Source organism: Panulirus ornatus, chromosome 55 (assembly GCF_036320965.1).
Source record: "Panulirus ornatus isolate Po-2019 chromosome 55, ASM3632096v1, whole genome shotgun sequence".
NCBI lineage: Eukaryota > Metazoa > Arthropoda > Malacostraca > Decapoda > Palinuridae > Panulirus > Panulirus ornatus.
In genome coordinates, this window is record NC_092278.1 from 22,767,748 (window position 1) to 22,792,981 (window position 25,234).

General features: G+C 37.8%; 1 protein-coding gene across 4 annotated transcripts in view; it reads right to left on the reverse strand.

The window, feature by feature from the left end:
• Tomosyn (syntaxin-binding protein tomosyn) overlaps positions 1-25,234 on the reverse strand; it is a 488,765-nt gene that overhangs the window by 18,587 nt on the left and 444,944 nt on the right. For all 4 annotated transcript variants that reach the window (XM_071693112.1, XM_071693113.1, XM_071693111.1 and 1 more), the window contains one exon: positions 9,878-9,973. In XM_071693112.1, coding sequence (XP_071549213.1) covers positions 9,878-9,973 — 96 coding nt within the window. The remainder of the gene's footprint in view (positions 1-9,877; positions 9,974-25,234) is intronic.

Sequence of the window (25,234 nt, forward strand, 5' to 3'; positions counted from 1 at the left end):
ATCTGCCACTCTATCATCAAACACATTCAACAAACCTTCAAAATACTCACTCCATATATATATATATATATTTTTTTTTTTTGCTTTGTCGGTCTCCCGCGTTTGCGAGGTAGCGCAAGGAAACAGACGAAAGAAATGGCCCAACCCACCCCCATACACATGTATATACATACGTCCACACACGCAAATATACATACCTACACAGCTTTCCATGGTTTACCCCGGACGCTTCACATGCCCTGATTCAATCCACTGACAGCACGTCAACCCCTGTATACCACATCGCTCCAATTCACTCTATTCCCTGCCCTCCTTTCACCCTCCTGCATGTTCAGGCCCCGATCACACAAAATCCTTTTCACTCCATCTTTCCACCTCCAATTTGGTCTCCCTCTTCTCCTCGTTCCCTCCACCTCCGACACATATATCCTCTTGGTCAATCTTTCCTCACTCATTCTCTCCATGTGCCCAAACCATTTCAAAACACCCTCTTCTGCTCTCTCAACCACGCTCTTTTTATTTCCACACATCTCTCTTACCCTTACGTTACTTACTCGATCAAACCACCTCACACCACACACTGTCCTCAAACATCTCATTTCCAGCACATCCATCCTCCTGCGCACAACTCTATCCATAGCCCATGCCTCGCAACCATACAACATTGTTGGAACCACTATTCCTTCAAACATAGCCATTTTTGCTTTCCGAGATAATGTTCTCGACTTCCACACATTTTTCAAGGCTCCCAAAATTTTCGCCCCCTCCCCCACCCTATGATCCACTTCCGCTTCCATGGTTCCATCCGCTGACAGATCCACTCCCAGATATCTAAAACACTTCACTTCCTCCAGTTTTTCTCCATTCAAACTCACCTCCCAATTGACTTGACCCTCAACCCTACTGTACCTAATAACCTTGCTCTTATTCACATTTACTCTTAACTTTCTTCTTCCACACACTTTACCAAACTCCGTCACCAGCTTCTGCAGTTTCTCACATGAATCCGCCACCAGTGCTGTATCATCAGCGAACAACAACTGACTCACTTCCCAAGCTCTCTCATCCCCAACAGACTTCATACTTGCCCCTCTTTCCAAGACTCTTGCATTTACCTCCCTAACAACCCCATCCATAAACAAATTAAACAACCATGGAGACATCACACACCCCTGCCGCAAACCTACATTCACTGAGAACCAATCACTTTCCTCTCTTCCTACACGTACACATGCCTTACATCCTCGATAAAAACTTTTCACTGCTTCTAACAACTTGCCTCCCACACCATATATTCTTGATACCTTCCACAGAGCATCTCTATCAACTCTATCATATGCCTTCTCCAGATCTATAAATATATATATATATATATATATATATATATATATTTGTTAGAAGCAGTGAAAAGCTTTTATCGAGGATGTAAGGCATGTGTACGTGTAGGAAGAGAGGAAAGTGATTGGTTCTCAGTGAATGTAGGTTTGCGGCAGGGGTGTGTGATGTCTCCATGGTTGTTTAATTTGTTTATGGACGGGGTTGTTAGGGAGGTGAATGCAAGAGTTTTGGAAAGAGGGGCAAGTATGAAGTCTGTTGGGGATGAGAGAGCTTGGGAAGTGAGTCAGTTGTTGTTCGCTGATGATACAGCACTGGTGGCTGATTCATGTGAGAAACTGCAGAAGCGGGTGACTGAGTTTGGTAAAGTGTGTGAAAGAAGAAAGTTAAGAGTAAATGTGAATAAGAGCAAGGTAATTAGGTACAGTAGGGTTGAGGGTCAAGTTAATTGGGAGGTAAGTTTGAATGGAGAAAAACTGGAGGAAGTAAAGTGTTTTAGATATCTGGGAGTGGATCTGGCAGCGGATGGAACCATGGAAGCGGAAGTGGATCATAGGGTGGGGGAGGGGGCGAAAATCCTGGGAGCCTTGAAGAATGTGTGGAAGTCGAGAACATTATCTCAGAAAGCAAAAATGGGTATGTTTGAAGGAATAGTGGTTCCAACAATGTTGTATGGTTGCGAGGCGTGGGCTATGGATAGAGTTGTGCGCAGGAGGATGGATGTGCTGGAAATGAGATGTTTGAGGACAATGTGTGGTGTGAGGTGGTTTGATCAAGTAAGTAACGTAAGGGCAAGAGAGATGTGTGGAAATAAAAAGAGCGTGGTTGAGAGAGCAGAAGAGGGTGTTTTGAAATGGTTTGGGCACATGGAGAGAATGAGTGAGGAAAGATTGACCAAGAGGATATATGTGTCGGAGGTGGAGGGAACGAGGAGAAGTGGGAGACCAAATTGGAGGTAGAAAGATGGAGTGAAAAAGATTTTGTGTGATCGGGGCCTGAACATGCAGGAGGGTGAAAGGAGGGCAAGGAATAGAGTGAATTGGATCGATGTGGTATACCGGGGTTGACGTGCTGTCAGTGGATTGAATCAGGGCATGTGAAGCGTCTGCAGTAAACCATGGAAAGCTGTGTAGGTATGTATATTTGCGCGTGTGGACGTATGTATATACATGTGTATGGGGGTGGGTTGGGCCATTTCTTTCATCCGTTTCCTTGCGCTACCTCGCAAACGCGGGAGACAGCGACAAAGTATAAAAAAAAAAAAAAAAAAAAAAAAATATATATATATATATACTGTATTAAAATAATTTTTTCCTTATTATGTTCCAGATAAGTCAAAAGGCCCAAATAAGACTTAAAGTATAGTACCAAGATTTAAAGGCAATGTACACTACCATAATATTCAGAGAGTGAGCAACCTAACCTCCATGTAATAAGTAGACGAAACAATGAAATCTGATTTCAGTAATGAAACAATTTCATTCCTAAATAATATCTTTATATTAAACCCTTGACAAATAGTCTGTGAGACATAATTACTACCTGTCAAAACAATTGTATCATCAGTTGTGATGCCTATTTGAGTTACTGTAACATATTTTCAAAACTAGAATCAGTTACATAAAATTTCTTAAAAGAATATAAAAAAGGAGCTAGTAATGTAGCAAGACTGACTGAGACATACCTGGCTACTTCAATGCTTGATACTTATGGAGAGGATATAAAAATGACAAAGCACACAAAAGGAATATTCAGTAAAGCATGACAAATATGGGATACTTTTGCACGAATCTATTCTCTTGAGTATTTCATCAAAGAAGTTTAGTATCATCATGAATAGCAGCCCTGAGCAATGGGAAAAAAATATTAGATGAAAAAATTACTTGAGGATGAGTAAGAAGGACATGGGCTTTACATGACAATTAAGTCAGAGACCCTACATTAATCTTTTGGTGAACAACTGATTTTTTCATCCTAACCCCCAGTGGTCAAAAAATAGCAAACTCAAGTTTTTTCCTTTCTTCAACCGACAAAAAGGTTCAAAAAGTAAAGTAAAGACAACCCCCCCTTTTTTTTTTACAATCTATGACTTAAATGTTCCAAGTTCAAGGAAAACATAATCTACAGGAATGGCTAATCCCACATAGGTAAGTTACTTTCACTTGCAGTGTGTAACTTTTTCCATCTACATACATAAGTACAAAAAAACTACTGGTATCAAAAACACTGTTTAATCTCATGAATTAAGACAAGAATTTGCAGTTTAGGAAAAACCACATTATAAATTAGAATAGCCAATCCTGATGAAGGACAGTGAATGTGTGGTGGTGGGCACCAGAGATGTGGCAAATCCCTTAAATGGGTTACCAGCAACCTGATGTGGTCACCAGTGGGTTACTGAAACCTCCAGGCAGCCTCAGTGACTTATTGTTTGTATATGTTTGGGTTGCCATCTTTGGGCATCCAACAGAGCTATATGATTAACGAGCATTCAATGTGATGGGAAAGCATGTACCTCAATCAGGGAAAGTAGCACACTACTATGACTGCCTTGAATAAGGGCAATAACACTGAAAGGGTTTAACAGCAATAACTGATAAGGAAATATAAATTGTTATCATCCCAATACTAATGTTGAATGAGTTACATTCATGCAAACACCACACGATACACAAATTCTCAGGTCAAAACGTTTTTCATGTTCTCATCTTGATCATATCTATTATGTAAAAATTCTTATTACTCGAGTGCTCTGTATTTCTTCTTGAATACCTTTATTCATAGCATTAATATCTTAACAGCGGCTCTTTATTTGTTTTTAGTAAAAGGCTCTAGTCAATGCCAGAAGTCCTCAGTAAGGCTAGGTTGTCTGTGAATATTGTAGGAGCAAAAGAATATGGGCCGCATGCATAACTAGAGTGTATGTGGTCTTAAAATTAAACTTAAAACCTAATGTTAACAATTTTTTTGTTGGGTGGATGTAGCTTGATGCTGATGGCCTTTATGACCCTGGCTGCTGAGAGGCCTAAAACCCACATCAACTGGCAAGTGAAAGAAATAAAGAAAAAGACCAGCAAAAGAATTTTGGAATATAAGGACAGGGTGAATATAATAGTAAAACCATTGGCAAAAGGGAAACAGATGGTAGGTGGATGATTTTTGAGAGAGATGAGATTGGAAGTGGGGCCATGAAAACTGCAGAAAAGAATAGGGAAATGACAAGGTCAAAGAAACAGGGATGGGTTTCAGTTGTTTGATGATGGTCAGGAGGTCACAGGAACCATTCAGACCATCTCAACCAAAGGTAGTGTTACAATTCAATGCCTGAGACACATGATTTATTGGTACTTCCTAATATATCAAATAAAATCAGATAATTATGAAATCTAACATAAAGTATTGCTTGTGTTATGTTGTCATGTGTTACACAAGAGATGTAAAGAATGTACATATTTGTGGAATGAATACCAGGAACCTACAAGTTGGACAAAAAAAAAAAAAGCAAAGAAGAGGTGCAAGAAAACCACTAAAGGGATGGTTCAGTATGCTGCTATGATAATCCCTCCTGACAACCAAACAGTGTACTTCCTAGGCTGGTTGCTGTCCACCATCTATTACCCAATCATTTACTCTTTAGGTCACACTTGATAGTACTACCTTGCTGAAGCAGGGGGTAGCGATGCTGTTTCCTGTGGGGAGGAGTAGCGCCAAGAATGGATGGAGGCAAGCAAGTATGAATATGTACATGTGTGTATATATATATATATATATATATATATATATATATATATATATATATATATATATATATATATATATATATATATTTTTTTTTTTTTTTTTTTTTTTTTTATACTTTGTCGCTGTCTCCCGCGTTTGCGAGGTAGCGCAAGGAAACAGACGAAAGAAATGGCCCAACCCCCCCCATACACAAGTACATACACACGTCCACACACGCAAATATACATACCTACACAGCTTTCCATGGTTTACCCCAGACGCTTCACATGCCTTGATTCAATCCACTGACAGCACGTCAACCCCGGTATACCACATCGCTCTAATTCACTCTATTCCTTGCCCTCCTTTTACCCTCCTGCATGTTCAGGCCCCTGATCACACAAAATCTTTTTCACTCCATCTTTCCACCTCCAATTTGGTCTCCCTCTTCTCCTTGCTCCCTCCACCTCCGACACATATATCCTCTTGGTCAATCTTTCCTCACTCATTCTCTCCATGTGCCCAAACCACTTCAAAACACCCTCTTCTGCTCTCTCAACCACGCTCTTTTTATTTCCACACATCTCTCTTACCCTTACGTTACTCACACGATCAAACCACCTCACACCACACATTGTCCTCAAACATCTCATTTCCAGCACATCCATCCTCCTGCGCACAACTCTATCCATAGCCCACGCCTCGCAACCATACAACATTGTTGGAACCACTATTCCTTCAAACATACCCATTTTTGCTTTCCGAGATAATGTTCTCGACTTCCACACAGTCTTCAAGGCCCCCAGAATTTTCGCCCCCTCCCCCACCCTATGATCCACTTCCGCTTCCATGGTTCCATCCGCTGCCAGATCCACTCCCAGATATCTAAAACACTTCACTTCCTCCAGTTTTTCTCCATTCAAACTCACCTCCCAATTGACTTGACCCTCAACCCTACTGTACCTAATAACCTTGCTCTTATTCACATTTACTTTTAACTTTCTTCTTCCACACACTTTACCAAACTCAGTCACCAGCTTCTGCAGTTTCTCACATGAATCAGCCACCAGCGCTGTATCATCAGCGAACAACAACTGACTCACTTCCCAAGCTCTCTCATCCCCAACAGACTTCATACTTGCCCCTCTTTCCAAAACTCTTGCATTTACCTCCCTAACAACCCCATCCATAAACAAATTAAACAACCATGGAGACATCACACACCCCTGCCACAAACCTACATTCACTGAGAACCAATCACTTTCCTCTCTTCCTACACGTACACATGCCTTACATCCTCGATAAAAACTTTTCACTGCTTCTAACAACTTGCCTCCCACACCATATATTCTTAATACCTTCCACAGAGCATCTCTATCAACTCTATCATATGCCTTCTCCAGATCCATAAATGCTACATACAAATCCATTTGCTTTTCTAAGTATTTCTCACATACATTCTTCAAAGCAAACACCTGATCCACACATCCTCTACCACTTCTGAAACAACACTGCTCTTCCCCAATCTGATGCTCTGTACATGCCTTCACCCTCTCAATCAATACCCTCCCATATAATTTACCAGGAATACTCAACAAACTTATACCTCTGTAATTTGAGCACTCACTCTTATCCCCTTTGCCTTTGTACAATGGCACTATGCACGCATTCCGCCAATCCTCAGGCACCTCACCATGAGTCATACATACATTAAATAACCTTACCAACCAGTCAACAATACAGTCACCCCCTTTTTTAATAAATTCCACTGCAATACCATCCAAACCTGCTGCCTTGCCGGCTTTCATCTTCCGCAAAGCTTTCACTACCTCTTCTCTGTTTACCAAATCATTTTCCCTAACCCTCTCACTTTGCACACCACCTCGACCAAAACACCCTATATCTGCCACTCTATCATCAAACACATTCAACAAACCTTCAAAATACTCACTCCATATATATATATATATTTTTTTTTTTTTGCTTTGTCGGTCTCCCGCGTTTGCGAGGTAGCGCAAGGAAACAGACGAAAGAAATGGCCCAACCCACCCCCATACACATGTATATACATACGTCCACACACGCAAATATACATACCTACACAGCTTTCCATGGTTTACCCCGGACGCTTCACATGCCCTGATTCAATCCACTGACAGCACGTCAACCCCTGTATACCACATCGCTCCAATTCACTCTATTCCCTGCCCTCCTTTCACCCTCCTGCATGTTCAGGCCCCGATCACACAAAATCCTTTTCACTCCATCTTTCCACCTCCAATTTGGTCTCCCTCTTCTCCTCGTTCCCTCCACCTCCGACACATATATCCTCTTGGTCAATCTTTCCTCACTCATTCTCTCCATGTGCCCAAACCATTTCAAAACACCCTCTTCTGCTCTCTCAACCACGCTCTTTTTATTTCCACACATCTCTCTTACCCTTACGTTACTTACTCGATCAAACCACCTCACACCACACACTGTCCTCAAACATCTCATTTCCAGCACATCCATCCTCCTGCGCACAACTCTATCCATAGCCCATGCCTCGCAACCATACAACATTGTTGGAACCACTATTCCTTCAAACATAGCCATTTTTGCTTTCCGAGATAATGTTCTCGACTTCCACACATTTTTCAAGGCTCCCAAAATTTTCGCCCCCTCCCCCACCCTATGATCCACTTCCGCTTCCATGGTTCCATCCGCTGACAGATCCACTCCCAGATATCTAAAACACTTCACTTCCTCCAGTTTTTCTCCATTCAAACTCACCTCCCAATTGACTTGACCCTCAACCCTACTGTACCTAATAACCTTGCTCTTATTCACATTTACTCTTAACTTTCTTCTTCCACACACTTTACCAAACTCCGTCACCAGCTTCTGCAGTTTCTCACATGAATCCGCCACCAGTGCTGTATCATCAGCGAACAACAACTGACTCACTTCCCAAGCTCTCTCATCCCCAACAGACTTCATACTTGCCCCTCTTTCCAAGACTCTTGCATTTACCTCCCTAACAACCCCATCCATAAACAAATTAAACAACCATGGAGACATCACACACCCCTGCCGCAAACCTACATTCACTGAGAACCAATCACTTTCCTCTCTTCCTACACGTACACATGCCTTACATCCTCGATAAAAACTTTTCACTGCTTCTAACAACTTGCCTCCCACACCATATATTCTTGATACCTTCCACAGAGCATCTCTATCAACTCTATCATATGCCTTCTCCAGATCTATAAATATATATATATATATATATATATATATATATATATTTGTTAGAAGCTGTGAAAAGTTTTTATCGAGGATGTAAGGCATGTGTACGTGTAGGAAGAGAGGAAAGTGATTGGTTCTCAGTGAATGTAGGTTTGCGGCAGGGGTGTGTGATGTCTCCATGGTTGTTTAATTTGTTTATGGATGGGGTTGTTAGGGAGGTGAATGCAAGAGTTTTGGAAAGAGGGGCAAGTATGAAGTCTGTTGTGGATGAGAGAGCTTGGGAAGTGAGTCAGTTGTTGTTCGCTGATGATACAGCGCTGGTGGCTGATTCATGTGAGAAACTGCAGAAGCTGGTGACTGAGTTTGGTAAAGTGTGTGAAAGAAGAAAGTTAAGAGTAAATGTGAATAAGAGCAAGGTTATTAGGTACAGTAGGGTTGAGGGTCATGTCAACTGGGAGGTAAGTTTGAATGGAGAAAAACTGGAGGAAGTAAAGTGTTTTAGATATCTGGGAGTGGATCTGGCAGCGGATGGAACCATGGAAGCGGAAGTAAATCATAGGGTGGGGGAGGGGGCGAAAATCCTGGGAGCCTTGAAGAATGTGTGGAAGTCGAGAACATTATCTCGGAAAGCAAAAATGGGTATGTTTGAAGGAATAGTGGTTCCAACAATGTTGTATAGTTGCGAGGCATGGGCTATGGATAGAGTTGTGCGCAGGAGGATGGATGTGCTGGAAATGAGATGTTTGAGGACAATGTGTGGTGTGAGGTGGTTTGATCGAGTAAGTAACATAAGGGTAAGAGAGATGTGTGGAAATAAAAAGAGCGTGGTTGAGAGAGCAGAAGAGGGTATTTTGAAATGGTTTGGGCACATGGAGAGAATGAGTGAGGAAAGATTGACCAAGAGGATATATGTGTCGGAGGTGGAGGGAACGAGAAGTGGGAGACCAAATTGGAGGTGGAAAGATGGAGTGAAAAAGATTTTGTGTGATCAGGGCCTGAACATGCAGGAGGGTGAAAGGAGGGCAAGGAATAGAGTGAATTGGATCGATGTGGTATACCGGGGTTGACGTGCTGTCAGTGGATTGAATCAGGGCATGTGAAGCGTCTGGGGTAAACCATGGAAAGCTGTGTAGGTATGTATATTTGCGTGTGTGGACGTGTATGTATATACATGTGTATGGGGGTGGGTTGGGCCATTTCTTTCGTCTGTTTCCTTGCGCTACCTCGCAAACGCGGGAGACAGCGACAAAGCAAAAAAAGAAAAAAAAAAAATATATATATATATATATATATATATATATATATATTGAAATGTATATGTATGTATATGTGCGTGTACGTGTGTTTATGTATTTATACGTGTACATGAGTGACTGGACGATTCTACGTCTGTTTCCTGGGGCTATCTTGCTGACGCAAGAATATATGGTGAAAAGCTGAACTTTTTTGAGGCCCATTTATATTTCATGTAACAGATGTTTATAGCAAATGATTATTCATACAAAGTTTGCTACTCTAATTGACAACAGTCTAGAGGTATACTGAAATGCTTTAGCAATACTATATAGAAACTAATTATGTTCCTTACCAAAAGTCGGCTGACAGAGTAAACTTCTGAATTTCCGACGGAGAGCAAAGATACATTCCATGGCCATAATTTGTAAAGCAGAAAGTCCTCGCAATTCTGATAAGAGAATCACAATCCATACTGTTATCATCTGGGTATAGCAGATAGAAAACTAATCATATATTCAATAATAAAAATCATAAATGATATAATAATTAAAGATAATACAATTATCTTAAAGAGATAAAAAGATGAACCTTAAGTCTGATAAAATTCATTATTTACAAAAATTAGGACTGTGATCATAAAGTGTATTATAAAACTTGCAATTTACAAAATTTGTGCCTTTAATAACCAAATACATGAATACAAGTATATACAGCATATAGTCAGATACTAAAATATGAAAAGAATCAATTTCAAATACATTGTGGGCCAGATGCAAAAATTTGTAAAATTCAAATACTGTTTGATGGACTAAAACTATATTAAACCAAATTCTTTTTTATTTTTCATAATGGTGATGGCCTCATTGCATGCCAGATTATCTAATAATGGCTTATCATCAACAAAAATTTGTGTATAATATTATTATCGTTGTGACTTAAGTAACATATGCTGTAGTTTAATTACATCATAAGTGTACTACATCATTTGGGCAATAGCATATTCAAAACAAAGCTTCATCATAAAGCCTGAGGTTCAATATCATACCAAAATGGTATCATATCAGCTAGCAGTATGATTTTACCGCACTATAAGTACTCAATACAATCTAATCGGTAATGTGGTTACACCACACAATCACACTATATGTACTAGAGTAGTTTTACAATATTCTGAAATAAATTATGATTAGACCATAGCAGTATTAGCTGGCTTATATATATATATATATATATATATATATATATATATATATATATATATATATATATATATATATATATATATATATATATATGGTAAATTAGCATAAGGGATCATCATCTACCTGATCATCATTATCCAACCCAAGGACCCTTTTCATGGAGCTCCTGCAGATTTGAGGCTGTACTCTATACAGGAGCAGGGAAATAAAACTCCTTAAGAGTGAAAAGTCCTTTATGAGACTACTTCTACCAATCCAATGATAATGATACAGCCTCAGTGTAGGTGACTTCTCATTTGCAGTATAATCACATGCAGGTGGAGTCTGATAACACCCATGTAAAAATAATGTGAATATGGTAAAAATATATATCTTAACACTTTTTCTGAGAACCAAAATGATACCATAGATGAGGAACTTTGAGAAATGTTCATAGTTCCAGCCTGACACCGGTAACTATGCAAATCAATGATATTGGAATATTTAATTGCTTGCGAAATGTCTTGTCATTTGCCATAACAATGTTATATTTGTATAAGTACACTGATTTGATGTTTCGATGGAAACAGTAACAAAGTGGGGTTAAATCAGCAGCTAGGAAGTCTGTTTCATATTCATGCTTGCCAACCTTACTAAGACATTTTTTGCCATGTGTACATATATATTCAAGAATACTTTTTTTTTTTATACTTGATCACCGTTTCCCTCATTATACCCAGGAGCAGACGAAGAAAGGCTACATCCAGTCACATCCATTCTGTAGCTGTCATGTGCAATGCTTAGAAACCACAGCTCTCTATCCACAACCAGGTCTCACTGACCTTTCCAAAGTTTACCTCAGATGTTTCACATGCCTTAGTTCAGCCCACTGCCAGCATATCGACCCCAGTATACCCCATCATTCTAATTCACTCTAACCCTTGCATGCCTTTCACCCTCCTGCATGTTCAGGAGGGTGAACATGCCCTGGTTCAGTCCAGTGACAGCATACCGCCACCTATATACCACAACGCTCCAATTTACTCCATCCCACACATGCTTTTTTCAGCCTGCATGTTTAGGCCCCGAGCACTCAACATCTTTTTCACTCCATCCTTTCATCTCAAATTTGGTGTTCCCATTCTCCTTGTCCCCTACATTTCTGACACATATATCTTCTTTGCCCATCTCTCCTCACTCATTCTTTGCATACACCCAAATCAATTCAGCACATCCTCTTCTGCTTTCAAACATACTTCCCTTACTACTACATCTCTCTCTTACCCATCAATTCTTATTCAACCAACTCTCCTCACCCCACAGTTTGTCCTCAAACTTTTCATTTCTAACACATTCACCCTCTTCCATACTTTTTGTCTAAAACTCATGCCTCACATCCATATAACACTGTCAGAACTACTACACCATCAAACATCCTCATCTTAACCCTCACTGACAATGAGCTTTCTATCCTCATTCTCCTCAAGTTCCTATGACCTTAGCCCTCTCACTAACCCTGTGGCTTACTCCAGCTTCCATAGTTCCATTTTCTGCCATTTTCACTCCCAGATACTTACAATACCTCACTCCCTCCTGGTTCTCTTCATTCAAACCCAAACTCCAGCTACCCTGTTCTTTTCTGCTGCTATACAGTATATCTTTGCTTTTATTCCAATCATTCTCAACTTTCTCCTTTCAACATAATATACAGTATATCTTTGCTTTCATTCACAATCATTCTCAACTTTCTCCTTTCAACATAATCTCCCAAACTCAAGCACCAGCTTCTGCAAACAACTGACTCACTTTCCAGGCCTAGCTATCCCTGACAGAATGCACACCTGCTCCTCTCTCCAAGACCCTTGCACTTACCTCCTTCATCACACCATCCATAAATGAAAAAGCCATGATGACATCACAAACCCATGTCCCAGACCCACCTTCACCTGGAACCCCTCTTCCTCCTCTCTTCCTACTTGCATACAAGTCTTACTCTCTTGACGAAAACTTTTTCCTGCTTCTAACATTTTTCCTCTCAAATTATATCATTTGTCACACTATCCATGGAGCATCCCTATTAACCCTTTCATATGTTTTTTCAAGATCCATAAACACAATATAAAAAACTGTTTCTCAAAGTATTTCTCACAAACATTCTTAAAGCAAACAAATGATCTACACATCTACCACTGAAACCACAATGATCCATCCCAATCCTCTACCTCAATCACTATTTTCCCATACAATTTACCAGACACACTCAACAAACTTATATCTCTGTGCCAAAATTTGAACATTCACTTTTGTCCTAGATGCCTTTATACTTTGGCACTATACAGGCATCCTGCCAATCCTCAGCCACCTCAACATAAGCCATACATGCATCAATAATCCTAGCAAACCAATCAAAAACAAAGTCATCTCCTTTTTTTTGAAAATTCAATTGTAATACCACCCACTCTAGCCATCATGCCATAATTCACCTTAAAAAGGCTTTCACCACCTTCTCTTTTCACCAAACCACCCCCTCATTTTGCACACTTCCTTGACCCAAACATCTTACATCAACCACCCTATCATCAGACACATTCAATAGTCCTTCAAAGTACTCACGACATCTCATCTTTGCCTCATCTCTACTCATTACCACTTCCATATTTGCCCCTTCACCAATTTTCCCATTTGTTTTCTTGTTTTTCTCACACCATTAACCTCCTTCCAAAATATTTTTTCTTCCTGAAGCTTGATGATACTCACTCAACCCAACTCTAATCTGTCCAAATTTTCTGCCCCTGTACCTTCCTGACCTTCTGCCATTTTCTCTTGTACAACTCCCAATTACTTTCACCACCCTCTTCTCATCCATATCATATCCTCTTTTCTGAAAACTTATACAAATCTTCACCCTCACCTCCACCAGGTAATGATAAGACATCCAACCAGCTGCCCTCTCTGCACATTCACATTCAAGAATCTCTCTTTTGCACACTTATCATTTAGTAGGTAATCAAATAATGCCTGCTTACTATCTTTCCTACTCCACGTATATTTATGCATGTACTTCTTTTTTAAACCCTGTATTCTCAATCATCTGTCCTGCAGACTACTCTGCAAGCTGTTCATCATTTTACATTTGCCTTACTGAATGCCTTACTCCATGCTTCCCAATTATACCCTCAGCTGCTGCATCACCTAAGTTCACATTCAGTTCACCTATCAATAATACCTGATTTCTCACAGAAATCAGTGAGAAATCAGAGATATAAATAGGAAAATAGATATGGTGTTATGATGTTGCTGGAATCTAACTGCATGAGGTTACACCACCAGTAGAACACCTTAAACAAGGCTGTACCATTATCACTAGATAAAATGAGAATGATTTCATTGGGGAATTTATCACTCCACAAGAGTCCATTTTTCCTTGTAACTGACTGTAATAACATGTATCATGGGAGTATCATTTACTCTGCATACTATGATTTCACTACAAAAGGATCAGTTAACTTTAGCATGTAAAAGTAAATTATGTGCAGGTCTAACAGCTTGTACCACGCAGCATATTCATCCGAGAGATACACTAATTTTCTAATGTTCTTGATACACCAAATTTGTGCCAATCAAATGAATATACTGTCTCTTTCAACCATATACTTTTCTATTCAAATACCTGAAGTTGTTCATATTTTCCCAAAAACTTTGAATAATATGTAAAACAGGAATTGTTACTAACCTGTTTTACACGTCTCTTGACACGTTCCTAACTTCATTTGAATAATCATATACAGCGTCTTGATATGACTCAAAAATATATTAGCTTAAAGATCATCACTGAAATCTGTTTAATGGTTCCACATACCACCAAAAAAATACTTTGTTGGTTCTACTATTACTGTCATAAAATATTCAAGTTTAGTTGGATCACACACTGAGACAAAATTCTTAAAAATGTATTTACAGCACCAAAATACATCTTCATATTAAAACATAAAAAGAGATAAAGCTGAAAAAACCAAGACTTCTGAAAACAATAAAAATTTTTGTTTTTGTAGTCACAAACATGTGAGGAAGGGGAGGGATTAAACACCTACTGTGACAAATTTTATCTCAATAGAAAAACCATGCTTTGCTATTGCTATCTTAAGGAAAACTTGCCATTCAGTGCATCAGCATCAGTGTGAGTAAAAAAGAATAAATGCAGCATAAGCAGTTTGCTGATAAAACATTCATGAGTGAAGAATTATATTTGCATTACAAAAGATTTTTAAAGCTAAGTCTTTGTTTGTAGAGATGAATTAATTTCATAATTTCATTACCTAATTTCATATTTCACAGTATATGATACTTCATGTTAGAGATAATACTCAAACATTACATCTACCACAAAAACAGCATTTTTCAGGGCAATGTCGTCTAATATATGTGAACACCACAATCATTCAAATTCTAAACTTAATACCATCATTTTCATGAATTCTACATCATCCTACATGATTAATAAATACTTCACAACAAACAGTGTCTCCCTATTGAAGCAAATCGAAGAGGACCACATGGGAAGTTTAATCCTACTTTGGTTTTAAGTCAGGCATGCATCAATCAACCTATATCCAATAAACAATTTGATGCAGTTAAACTCTTCACACTCCCTGGAGTTAGGTACTAACATCAACATTCATCATAAATACTATGCTGCAGATTCTATCGCTTACTATTTCTTCATATGTACTGTTGTACCTAACCCAACTTGGATAACAATACCTATCAGTGCTTCATGTGCACACACTTCAGCCACTATCATGAAAGAATCAGTCTCAGCTATTTCAACTATTTTACTGTGTACTTATATAAACTGTTTATTATCATTAGCATTCATGTAAATATATGTACATATCAATCTAAATGTCAATCCATTTATGTTAACCAACAAACAGTGGTATTCTAAATTCTACAAATTTTAAAAATATTCTTAATATGTTCTGATTTTATCAACTCCAATGCATTCCAACAGAAAATCTTTTAGACTTTTCACAAGATTATTTTACTATAACTTATTCATCCATACACGTAAATGTATATATACATGAACCCCCCAGCTGCCATTCATTTAACCTGAATATGCTTAACAGTCAACCTCCTGCTCCAAAGGAGCTCACTTCAGCAATTATGCAAAAAGCAGCCTTATGCAGCCCCGAGTCCCTGTGCTGGACCATGGGTTAAACTCATATATCTTATAAATTTACACTCACATTATCACCACTGGGATGATACCCACCATCAACAAACATCCACCAACAAATGCAAGCTGGTACAATTAATCCCAACCTTGAATTACCTAAGTAAATCCACTCATAATGCCCAACCCTAGTACAAAAGACAATACTCTCAAATGTAACAGCTGCCATCAGTGATGTCATCTCCATTGCATGTCACTCCCCTCCATAAAGGAATAATCAGAGCATTGGATATGTAACAGCCATTCAGAAACAAACACCTTGATCTCAAGAAATTCAATTAATTTCGACAACCATATCATATATTACCCTCTGTCCACTCCAACTAGAATTCACCATCACATTCACCTGGGCCTGCATGTTTGCTTCTACTGGTGAATGCCCTTGTCAGCTTTTGCATTGCTTTCATATAGTACACTTTACATATATATCACTGTCTGAGTGATTAAGTGCATTTTGTATGAATCTGCCTATTGTAATGCCATGAACAAATGATGGAAATGGGTCTGGGGGTAGGTGGGCCAAGATTCAGAAACATATCCCCATCTCTTCCATATCATAGTGTTAGATAACACAAATAAACACTGCGCTTGAGTTGCCCTCTGCCAGTGGCCTCTTTAGAGTGAAGCATTGAATGCTAAGAGGAAGCACTGGAAGTAATGGAGATTCTTTTGCCATGGCCATTCTCTTAAGGGAAAAGGAACAGGCATCAAAGATACAAATAAATATTTTTTTCTCCATACATATTCGCCATTTCCCGTGTTGGCGAGGTAGTGTTAAGAAAAGAGGACTGAGCCTTTGAGGGAATATCCTCATTTGACATCCTTCTCTGTTCCTTCTTTAGGAAAACTGAAAATGAGAAGGGAGGATTTCCAGCCCCCAACTCCCTCTCCTTTTAGTCGCCTTCTACGACACAAGGGGAATGCATGGGAAGTATTCTTTCTCCCTATCCCCAGGGATAAGATAAATAGATAGAAAACATAAATATCATACTTACATACAATATTTTATGCTTCACTTTTTAATCTAAATCATTAGATCAACACTATTCCTGAAGTATACTGCATGTTTCTTGATATCTTAATCACAATTTTTTGGAAAATTGAGTACAGAATTCTCCCCAAGGAATATAACCCCTCAACCCACTGAATCCTATGGTAAAATGTGATTCACTACCCTGCGATATCACTAAGTTGAGATTTCTGGGAATACATCCCAAGTGTTACTGGACTCCACCTGCAAGTGGTTACATTATTACATCGCAAGCAAAGAAGTCACCTTTGGCAATGCTGTACCATCATCAAAAAATGGAAAGAAACAGTTATATAAGTGACCCTCTCATTCCACAAAATCCATTGTTCCCTTGTTCCTGCATGGAGCAAAACCTTGAAGCTACAGAAGCCCCATGAACTAGTTGGGTCCTAGGGTTGTATAATAATAATAATAATAATAATAATAATAATAATAATAATAATAATAATAATAACAATAAATGATAACAATAATAATGATAATGATATCAATAATAATGATTATAATAATAATAATAATAATAATAATAATAATAATAATAATAATAATAATAATAATAATAATAATAATAAAATTGTTACATATACATATATCGCTACCTTGCAAACGCGGGAGACAGCGGCAAAAAAAAATATATATATATATATATATATATATATATATATATATATATATATATATATATATATATATATATATATGTATATATATATTCTTTTTCCATAAATATTCGCCATTTCCCGCACTAGCAAGGTAGCGTTAAGAACAGAAGACAGCCTTAGAGGGAATATCCTCACTTGGCCCCCTTCTTTGTTCCATTTTTTGGAAAAGTAAAGAATGGGAGTGGAGGATTTCCAGCCCCCGCTCCCTCCCCTTTTAGTTGCCTTTTACGACATGCAGGGAATATGTAGGAAGTATTCTTTCTCCCCTGTCCTCAAGATATATATATATATATATATATATATATATATATATATATATATATATATATATATATATATATATATATATATATATATTTCTTTCTTTCTTTCAAACTATTCGCCATTTCCCGCATTAGCGAGGTAGCGTTAAGAACAGAGGACTGGGCCTTTGAGGGAATACCCTCACCTGGCCCAATTCTCTGTTCCTTCTTTTGGAAAATTAGAAAAAAAACGAGAGGGGAGGATTTCCAGCCCCCCACTCCCTTCCCTTTTAGTCGCCTTCTACGACACGCAGGGAATACGTGGGAAGTATTCTTTCTCCCCTATCCCCAGGGAATATATATATATATATATATATATATATATATATATATATATATATATATATATATATATATATATATATATATATCATTATTCATAGATCAATAGTAATATTTCAGAATAACTAATCAATAAGATTCGGCAAATCTGCAAGCAAAATGGATGAATAACATCATAAAAGTTGCAATATCTGTTGGGGAAAATATCTGTAAGTGGGACAGCAACATTAAATGGGAAACACGTCACTCCACGAGCTTACAAAACATGTAGCACGTCACACCTTCTGCATGATGAATGTAGTAAATCATTGAAAAGTCAAACCTTGATAAAAAACAAGATTACAAGCAAGTAATGTATTATCAACATTGCAAGTTTCCATTGTTGACTGATTTCGTATTCATAATAAAACTAAAAGATGAATAATTTGTACTTCAGTGTTACTTCAAGATCTGAGAAATGAATTACTACAAGCTGACCCAGGGCTAGGGGTTGTTCACCCTGTCTGGCAACAAAATTGGCCACAGTTGACGCATACATCTATTAGGCTCTGCCTCCTGTGCACGTGGTACTGGGTAAGCGTTGTACGTATAACTGACACGTCCACTGTTAGTCTTCCCTGTGTGGACTGTGTGTGGTTCATACCCTCCACTGCAGACCATATCTATATTCTTTACATTACTTCAGTATATCTATGCAATGTAATTATGTGTGTGAATCCACAAATGCACATGTGCAAAGTAACAATATATTCAAAATCATACGCACACCAGCACATAGACACACACACATAAAATTTATAGATTCTCAACATTAAAGATGCTTGAGGATGCTTGAGCGAAAAACTTTATTCTCAAGTTCATAACAAAAATTATACATTGTCACCATCAGAGAAGTATGAAAACATGAAGACTCATAATTTCATAAGAATCAAAAGAAGTATTGCTTAGTTATTACGAGTCTGTTGTATGCATCTCATGAAAAAAGGAAAATAGTGTACAAAAATCCTTCTACAAAAATGTTCAAAGAACAGATGACATTAGTAACATATAAGAAAAGGGTAGCTCAAATGAAACACTTTGAAAGTATGCAGAACGTCAAGTTCACTAAAGTAAATAAGCTTGAATGTTAGCCATACAAAAGTCTTACAAAAAGGCTTTGTCTGTATTACATTTAATTGTATTTCAAGACAATGAGAAAATACTGCTTATGGTAATTATGAATTCTTCAATTCAAGACAAACAACTTTTGTGTGTGCTATATAAATAACTGTAATAAAAACCTCACAGCACCAAGAGTAGCACTGGCTGCAGTTGTAATATGTTCAAGAGGAGAAATATGACATGCTGTATTTCTTCAAATACATCATAAAACAGACTGTTACTAGTGATGATTCAGCGTGAGTTGCATTGGCTGTAGTTGCGATATGTTAACAAGTGCTTTATTTCCTCAAAAGCATCATAAAAGAATGTTACTGGAGATGACTCAGAAAGTTTATTCTCCAAAAGAATGGTCGGCAGTGGAGCCTTTACCTGTCCTGGTGGCTGGTGGAACTTTCAGACAATCATCTAACTAAAGTGATGGGTATTGTGAGCCACTGATAGTTCATCATGATATTCTAATAAAATAAATTAGTTATACACATGGGCTAAAATCAAAGTAATTTCAGTCCTGTATTCATTATTGCATGTTAATAAAGACATGACCCCAGGGGAGCTTGGAGCACAGCAACCATGATAATAGAGTTCATTTTCAACCATCCGGTTAAACTAAAAAATCAAATCATAATCATTATATCTTGTTACATGTATAGTCTTCCTTGCTCATAATTAATTAATTAATCATAAAACGAAAAAAAAAAATATTTTCTGCCACACTTTAAGATCATATCTTAATGGAGTGATATACATATTTCCTGAACAGTCCTGATGCTTTGTAAATATCTGTGACTCACAGTTGTCTACTCCATCACAAAGGAATTTGAAACTAGCATAAACTAAAATAGTTTTCATAAAAGACTTTGGACAGCTCATAACATCATGCAAAGACAAGCTAGCCCATAAAATATGTAGTGAACCACAAATTAATGCAAATAATGGCCATCCATGATTACAATGAATTCTTAGTCTGAGTATCTTTTACAGTTTTTTTTTGCATTAAATGTGACTCACTTAGATATATTCTACCATACCAGCTAGAGTATTATAAAATCCTAATACGATATAAATAGCTACAAGACATTCTAATGCAGTTAAATTATGAATCTAAGAGGTGCACAGAATCATTTGTGGAAGAAGAGAGTATACTAAACTGCCATTGCTGGAGTCTAATTTCTAAATAATAAACATATTTCTACAACATATTACAAGAGTAAATGACAATCCTTTGGTTACTAAATGCTTAAGGTTAGTTGAAAATTATGGTTATGAAGATAGTAAAAGCAATAAACTGCTTATAAGCCTTTAAACATACTGTGGACATCAATAAAAACGTTACATTTTATGGAATTAGTCCATGAAGCTATGATGTATTAGCTTAAACAAGAAGCCTAAGTGCAAAATCCATTGCTAAACTTGTAATACACAAGTGTGGTCAATGAATATGCAGTCATAATTTTCTGCTGTTAAACATATGTCTAAAGACAACTGGATTTCCTACACATATAGTGTGTACTGCTGATGGGTCATCATGTGTACAACTCTGAGAATAAGTCAACCTGAGGGCAAAGTAGTTTGGATGTCACTACTGATTTTCCTGAATATTGATACTCTATGTCTGTTTGTGAATATGCTCATCTCTAGGTAAAGTAGCCTTTGTTGTAAGTGGGCTGATCTTTGGTGGACTGGCATGTGGGTAAACTGGTTCGCTGATATTCTGGCAAGTAGTAGGCTGGTCTATGAACGAACTGGTATTTGTTAATGAACGAACTGGTCTTTGTTAAAGAATTTTCTTAACAAGTCCAGTCTGCAGGATGGTCAGTCTGTTGGAGGGTAAATCTGTGAGCAGGTTGATTACAAGGATGATCAGTCTGGGTAGGTCATTAAGTTTAATATTTAATCTGAGGACAGGATATCCTATGGGTTGGTTGAGTTTTTTACAGACTGGTCTCTGAAGGAGACTGGTTCATTTGCCGATAGCTATGTCTGGGCAGGTCAGTCTGCAGACTTTTATGTCAGCTGCAGAGTATGGCATACTCTTAGGGATCACTTTTTCCATTGTCACTGTCTGTCCATCATCCAGTCATCATGAGTCACACCTTAACTTCAACTTAACCTTGGCCAAAACTTGAAAACTTTAAATCAGGTATGCATGAAACTTTATATATAGATGCTTTCCCCTGTATCTAAAGTATTAAATAACATAGGAACTACAATAATACATTTATTCTAATGCCACTTATACAAAGGTTTAACCTGGAACTTAATGGGGCTCATAAAGAAAATTCTGCCTTTGGCCATGAAACCTAATGCAAATGTTTTTGAACATTTCCATACATTCTTATTTCACTCCTAATAACTAAGTTACACTGAAGGAATCACAAGTGTTTCATGTAACATGCTTTTGGTTCTTCTGTGGCTGACAGAGGCTCAGACAGGTAAAAGAGCGATGACAAGACAATATGCTATTGGGTTAACCAACGATTAGATCAGTCTACTGTTGGGTTAGCCTCTTTACAGCTTAAACTGAGGGTGTCTGTGAGTTACCAATTCAATCTGTAGATTAAATAGTCTCTGGTTACACTAGTCCAAGAGAAAGATAGTCCATCTGTGATTACTTTGCGTGCATTATGGAGAAAGAGTTTGAAACTCATGTTCCCCATCTATTCACCTTGCATATGCATATACAAAAACTGTCTTAACCTTACATGAACACACACACATCGACCTGCCCTAAATGTAAAGATGAACAGATGAGTTGGCTGTAAGCCATATGAACCATGCAGAACTCAAACCAAAGTCCATTAGATTGTAGTCTGAATTATCTAGCAAAGTCAACCTGTGGATATCTTCACCTCATGACATATTGCTCTATCAGTGGGTAAACCACTGGAGAGGTAGGAGGATGCTCTGTTCATAACTTGTTCTTTGAACAGGTTGGCTATGATCAGGTCAGTCAGTGAGACATTTAGCAAGCAGTAAGGTCAAGCAGTCAGGAAGTCTGTGTAACGATTTAAGCACATAAGTTAATCGGTGGATCAAGTTTGTGGTGGGGCAGCATATGGCTAGGTTGGTCTTTGGATGGGTCAGTTTGTGGAGTCTGTCAATTAGTTTCTTTGTATGACTACATAATTAGGTCATTAAGTCAATGCACAAATATATGGATCAATTGAAAATAAAGGTAATTCTGGGTCAGAGGGTATATCAATGGATAAGCTTACTTTATAAGTTTAAAAAGGTCAGTCATATGCTAAACTGGCAAACCAGAGAGCCAGGAACTTCGTTATAAAGATACACTGAGAGTGGATCATTGGGTTAAAAATTCAGTGGGTACATTCAAATTCAACTCTGATCATAAATAAAAGGCCAGAATTTAACACGTAGTCAGATACTAAATCAATGAATGAGACGAAATGTATACAGTTCAGAACCTGATTAAGCTGAATTCTCTGGAACTTGTTTATTGTTACTTGTTTCACTGGTAAACATATAACACAGCAGTGATCAAATTTTTTTTATATACACATTAAGCATTCTCATCAACTGGTTTCTAACTCTTGCAATAAAAATTCTCAGGATCATACCATTCATCACTTGACTTAATGGTATTATGTTCTCAATATGCCCTCTGGAAACTAATTTCTCACTTATGATGACATCCAGATTTTTACTTATGTTCCACTTTCTCTGGTACAACTAATGTATCATTCCTTGCTCCATTATCTACTTGCTCAAATCTATCTATATCAAATTCCATCAGGTTTATTTCTATGCATTTGTAAGCTAAGTCTTTTTGCATTTCCTTTTGATGATTTTTTGTCCAATCACTGCTAACTCTGGTGTCATTAGCAGAGCTCCTTACTATGCTTTCCTTTACTTTACTGTCAATGTCTGATACCATTGTTATTAGGAATACTGAGGCAAATACCATTCCTTGTGGCCAATGGGACATCTTCCTCAAACTTGATCTTGTTTGCTACCACTTTGAACTTAATGTCACTAGAAACACTTTAATCTATCTTCCTATCTCGTCCTTAATGTTTTGTTTAGCCACTTTCTCTAGCAAAATTCTGTGGTCTACTCAGTCAATTGATTTTGCAAAGACAAGAAAAAGTTTCTATTCATTTCTCCTATGATCAAACTTTCATACACAAAGACTGCCAATGAAGTAAGTAATAGTGGGCCTGTGGCCAATTACATTAACTGCACATCAAAGATTAAGTAAAATATGGAGGGTAAAGTTAAAAACATTTACACTAAATTGGGAGCATCTGAAAAATACCTAAATATGCTTAATATTTTTCGGTGTATTTCATCAAGTACAATTACAAGTAAAAAAAACTCATGTCATGCACAAGTACCTAAATGTTTCTTTGGTATTCAAGTATCATGGACAAGTAAGTACTTGACAAAACGCTGGCTAGAAACAGACCCGCGTGAACACAGGACTGACAACTATGTAATGGTTGTGGCAAGAGAAAAACAGTACTGGTAATCAAGCAAGATATGCAATAAGCACTGTGTACTAGCCCTGTTTAATGGTAAAATATTGTATGTACTTATAGACAAGTATTCACACCCCCTCCCTTTCTCCCATCCTCCATCTCCTTCCTCTCTCAGCTTTTTCTTGTTTTCATCCCTCTCTGGTCTTTGAAAGACTGACTGAAAAACATACACTGTACCACAATGCCTGATTAACAATTATCACATTAAAAAGGGCCAACATGGACTGGTGCCCCATTTCAGTAAACAAACTTAGTTATTAGCTTATTAGAATAACATGTATAAAATTCTACAGCATAGAAGGAGAATGAATACTGTTTTTCTTAAACCTTCTACGGCATTCTATATAATGAATTCCACAATTCTACTAGATACGTTGCCAAAAAAAATCATGAAAGGTTAACTTAGAAAATGGATCCAAGAGTTTCTATGAAACAGGAATTTCAAAGTAGTGGCACATGTAATTATTTGATGAAGAATAATCTTATCATGTATACAACAAAAAGGACATTAATATGAATACTCTTTAAGATAATGCCATCAAATGCAGAAAGAAAGATACGAATAGGCTGATATTTTGCACATAACTCCAAACCAAGTAAGTTCATAAGAACAGATGAGAAAGAGAAGCTGCACAAAATTCAAATACATCATATAACTGAATAAAGAAAAACTAAAGGAATTCAGAAGATTCAAATACATTATATAACTCAGAAGAAAAATCTGAATACAGCTAATAAAGAAATAAACAATATAGTGGTAACATCTTATGTGTCCAACAGGAATAGAGATTGCAAGTGAAGAAAATCTTTTAAAGGTTCTCATACATGAATAGTTGGAATTCAAATATTACATAAAAAAATCACAGCATTGAGTTAAATAATAAGTGAAATGATAATAAGGTGTTTTACTATGTGAGACAAAGATGAAAATGTTTATATTTTGCTTTGTCGCTGTCTCCCGAGCCTGCGAGGTAGCGCAAGGAAACAGACGAAAGAAATGACCCAACCCACCCCCACACACATGCACACACACACATGTCCACACACGCAAACATACACACCCACACATCCCAACGTACACACATATATACACACACAGACACACACATGCACACAATTCACACTGTCTGCCCCTACTCACCCCCATCGCCACCCTGCCACACACGGAATAACATCCCCCTTCCCCCTCATGTGCGCGAGGCAGCGCCAGGAAAAGACAACAAAGGCCCCATTCGTTCACACTCAGTCTCCAGCTGTCATGCAATAATGCCCGAAACCACAGCTCCCTTTCCACATCCAGGCCACACACAACTTTCCATGGTTTACCCCAGACGCTTCACATGCCCTGATTCAATC